This window comes from Triticum dicoccoides, chromosome 6A (assembly GCF_002162155.2).
Source record: "Triticum dicoccoides isolate Atlit2015 ecotype Zavitan chromosome 6A, WEW_v2.0, whole genome shotgun sequence".
Lineage (NCBI taxonomy): Eukaryota > Viridiplantae > Streptophyta > Magnoliopsida > Poales > Poaceae > Triticum > Triticum dicoccoides.
This window is the reverse complement of record NC_041390.1, coordinates 568,025,433-568,028,419: the sequence shown is the minus strand read 5'-3', so window position 1 is coordinate 568,028,419 and position 2,987 is coordinate 568,025,433. Positions and strand designations below refer to the sequence as shown.

Genomic DNA, 2,987 nt, shown 5'->3' with positions numbered 1-2,987 from the left:
TTCAGAATTGGTGCAAAAAGATTCGAGATCTGCTAGCTCATCCGGATCACCTCTACATGCTGCTGCTACTAGCATCCAAAAAGCATCTAACAGACACACCCTTCATTATGGGAAGCACTCCTTCATTATCCATAGATTCCATTTTTAGCTCCCGTATATGTATGCGTACACACGTTGGTATGGATCCTATGCTTTGTTTAGAAAATGCACAGATCCTATGTTGATGGCTTGATTTGGTTAACGAGTTGTTGGAGCATCCTGTCAGTAAAATCGTGTTACTCCCTAAAAAACTGTTTTAGACTTGGTTATGTCTCAGTCGATCCTATATTCGTTCGATCTTGCGTGAAGATCCATTTAAAATTTTATTTTTAGCTTTTTCTTTTTTCTTCTTATATGGTGCTACTCTGTCACTTGACTCAGTCAACTGAGGCCTAGCCACACCCTAAGAAAAAAGCTTGTTCCTAACAACGTATATGTTGCACCTAAGCACCGGCATGGCATCATGACACCGGCACGTTCCCATGTGTACGTCTCAGACAGACTCGTGCACTATGAGGCGCTGTCCCCGGGTCAGATTACCAATTGCTGTCAAAGAAAAATAAATTACTTCACTCGAGCGGAGATGCACTGATCAATCTACCACAGAATGTGTGATCACTAATTATCTGCAATCCTATTAATTACACGACGAAAGATCTGCATGATCACAAAGACCAAGGAGAAACTCACAACCAGAGAAGCTAGTCACCATGAACTGCAAGATATGCACAATGCACAACCCTTCTAACAGAAAATCAAAAAATTCTTATACTTTCTACTGTTCCATGATAGACCAGCCGATTGATCAATCAATCGACTTCCGCCGCTAGAGGTGCGGCGCGCAGGCTCGGCAGGTCCCTGGCGTCGTGCGCCACGGCGGCGACCACGGCCAGCGCGTCGACGTTCTTCCTGCTGCTGGTCGGCTCGGTGTGGCCGAGCTTGGGCGCGCCCGCGCGGCCGTTGGTGACCACGGGAACGGACGGCTGCGCGGCCTTCTTCCTGATGCTGGGCTCGGTGCGGCCGAGCGTGGCCGCGCCGTTCGTCCAGCTCCTGCCGGGCTCGGCGCGGCTCGCGCTCCGCTGCCCGCGGCCCTTGCCGAGGTGGTGCTCGCAGAGGGAGTAGCCGACCAGCGTGGGCTGGCTGCAGCGCCACCCGCGCCCGTTGACGCGGCTGCACCGCGACCCTTCCATCAGCACCGGCGGGCCGCGCCGCCTCTTCTTGGCGCCGCCGCCGCCAATCTTGATCCCTTCCTTGACGTCCACTGGCAGCACTGGCATTGTCGGGACGACGAGACGTTCTCCGGCACCGATCACCGGCCGCTCAGGCACGTTGCGGTGTCCATTCTCCAGGCTGCATTGCAACATGTAGGATTAGCAAAAAAATTGGCCCGAAGCTGATGACACTAACATATCCGACGGAAACGAACATCTAGGAGTAGGTGGTAAACTGGCTACAGTGGCACACACACGTACAGGAGTCCCACATCGATCGTCTGAACGGTTCCATCAAAGATGCAACGAGAAGCCCAGTTGCAACCACTACCAAGTAACCCAGCATGTGATGCGATGCAGGCCAGTGCCAACAAGATAGTAGTATTAATCATGCGCGGTGTATACATACATGTGCAAGGAGACGGAACAGATCGTAACGTGCGTCCACAGGTACATGGCCCATGCATGTCTCCCCAAGAACATGGGGTGCATCGCATCGCATCGCATTGCACCCATGGAGGGGAGGACGGTGGCTAGTGAGTGCAGATCGCAACAATGCGGGCATGGGTGGGGAGGAGAGGAAGCGGACAAAGCCACCAGGCTGTATGCCCATGATCGTCGAGATCCTCGCACGTCGGCATGCAAGGGGACAAAAGTAATCGCACGACGAACTGGGTGCATGAGTCATGAGTGAGTGCACCGAAATACTACCGTATGCTTCTTCTTTTTTCTTGTATATATACTAATAGAATACGATATAGAGTATATATAACATGTACTGACAGTGTGCCGCGTCGCCAAGGAGGATGAGACAGTGGTATTAAAATGGGGTGGAGTGGTGCGTGTCATGTGCCGAGCTGGCGCTGCATTGCACTGCCCCCACTAGTGCTGCATGTAAAACAGCAGGGAGGCCAGCAAGGCCCATGAAACGGGAAAGAGGCCTTGGATGCTTTCCGGTTCTACTCGATCCATCATTGCCGCAACCAGTATAGTATCATCGGCCATGAGACTCGCACCACCGAACCGATCCGCGCAGGCCGGTGGCACTGACACGGGACGCTTTTGGTTCGTCGTCGTCACAGCGAGTCACGTACCTCTCGTGTGTGCGGGTGCGGCCATCTGCGGCGGCTGCCCCTTGACGTTGCGCACCGCCGCCGTGGCCGTGACCGTGAACAGGCGGGCCGGCGTCGTCGTCGCCGCTGCTGATGCGTCCCGCCACCACCGCGATGCCGCCCTGGCAGGTACAAACAGCGACTCAGTGAAGGGCAGCCAGATCTGGGCGTCCGACGACGCCCCAGCTAATTAATCCGGGTGCAACGAAAGGAATTAATGTAATTGGCAGGCCACTACTAGTGTTGGAACGAAACTAGTACTACGATTGGAACGAGAATTCAGGGAGGGAGGGAGAGAGGGGCCGAGCATGCACGCGGGCGAGTGTAACCGAATGTACCTGCGGCCCTGACGGCAATGCGGGCGGGCCGGGATCCGCGTCCGGGCGGAGCGGGTGCGGGTGCAACTCCACCTCCGACTGGATCCTCCTCTTCTTCCCCTGCTCGGCCTCGTCCCCCGAGCGTTGCTCCTCCGCGTTCGGCGGTGGCGGTGGGTGGGGCGCGGTGAACGGATCTGAGGGCTGCGGCGGCAGCGGGCAGGGCGGCAGCGCCTGCTGCTGCTGCGCCTGCGGCCTTCGCCGGATCCTCATGGGCGGGCGGAAACGGGGGGCGAGGCCGACGGCAATGG

General features: G+C 56.1%; 1 protein-coding gene across 1 annotated transcript; it reads right to left on the bottom strand.

The window, feature by feature from the left end:
• Nucleotides 1-697: 697 nt before the first annotated feature.
• Nucleotides 698-2,972, bottom strand: LOC119314241. The gene is made up of 3 exons (XM_037588989.1): nucleotides 2,701-2,972; nucleotides 2,345-2,484; nucleotides 698-1,389 (listed from the first exon to the last, which is right to left on the bottom strand). Exons 1-3 carry the CDS (start codon nucleotides 2,947-2,949, stop codon nucleotides 849-851), a joined length of 930 nt encoding a protein of 309 aa, XP_037444886.1. The 5' UTR covers nucleotides 2,950-2,972; the 3' UTR covers nucleotides 698-848.
• Between the last annotated feature and the right edge of the window lie 15 nt (nucleotides 2,973-2,987).

Bases quoted from the DNA above. Each gene is read 5' to 3' on its own strand.
- LOC119314241 (XM_037588989.1), bottom strand. From the start codon at position 2,949: ATGAGGATCCGGCGAAGGCCGCAGGCGCAGCAGCAGCAGGCGCTGCCG. The intron at 2,485-2,700 runs GTACATTCGGTT...TGTACCTGCCAG, and splicing joins CATTGCCGTCAGGGCCGCAG to GGCGGCATCGCGGTGGTGGC. The intron at 1,390-2,344 runs GTACGTGACTCG...GTTGCAATGCAG, and splicing joins CGCACCCGCACACACGAGAG to CCTGGAGAATGGACACCGCA.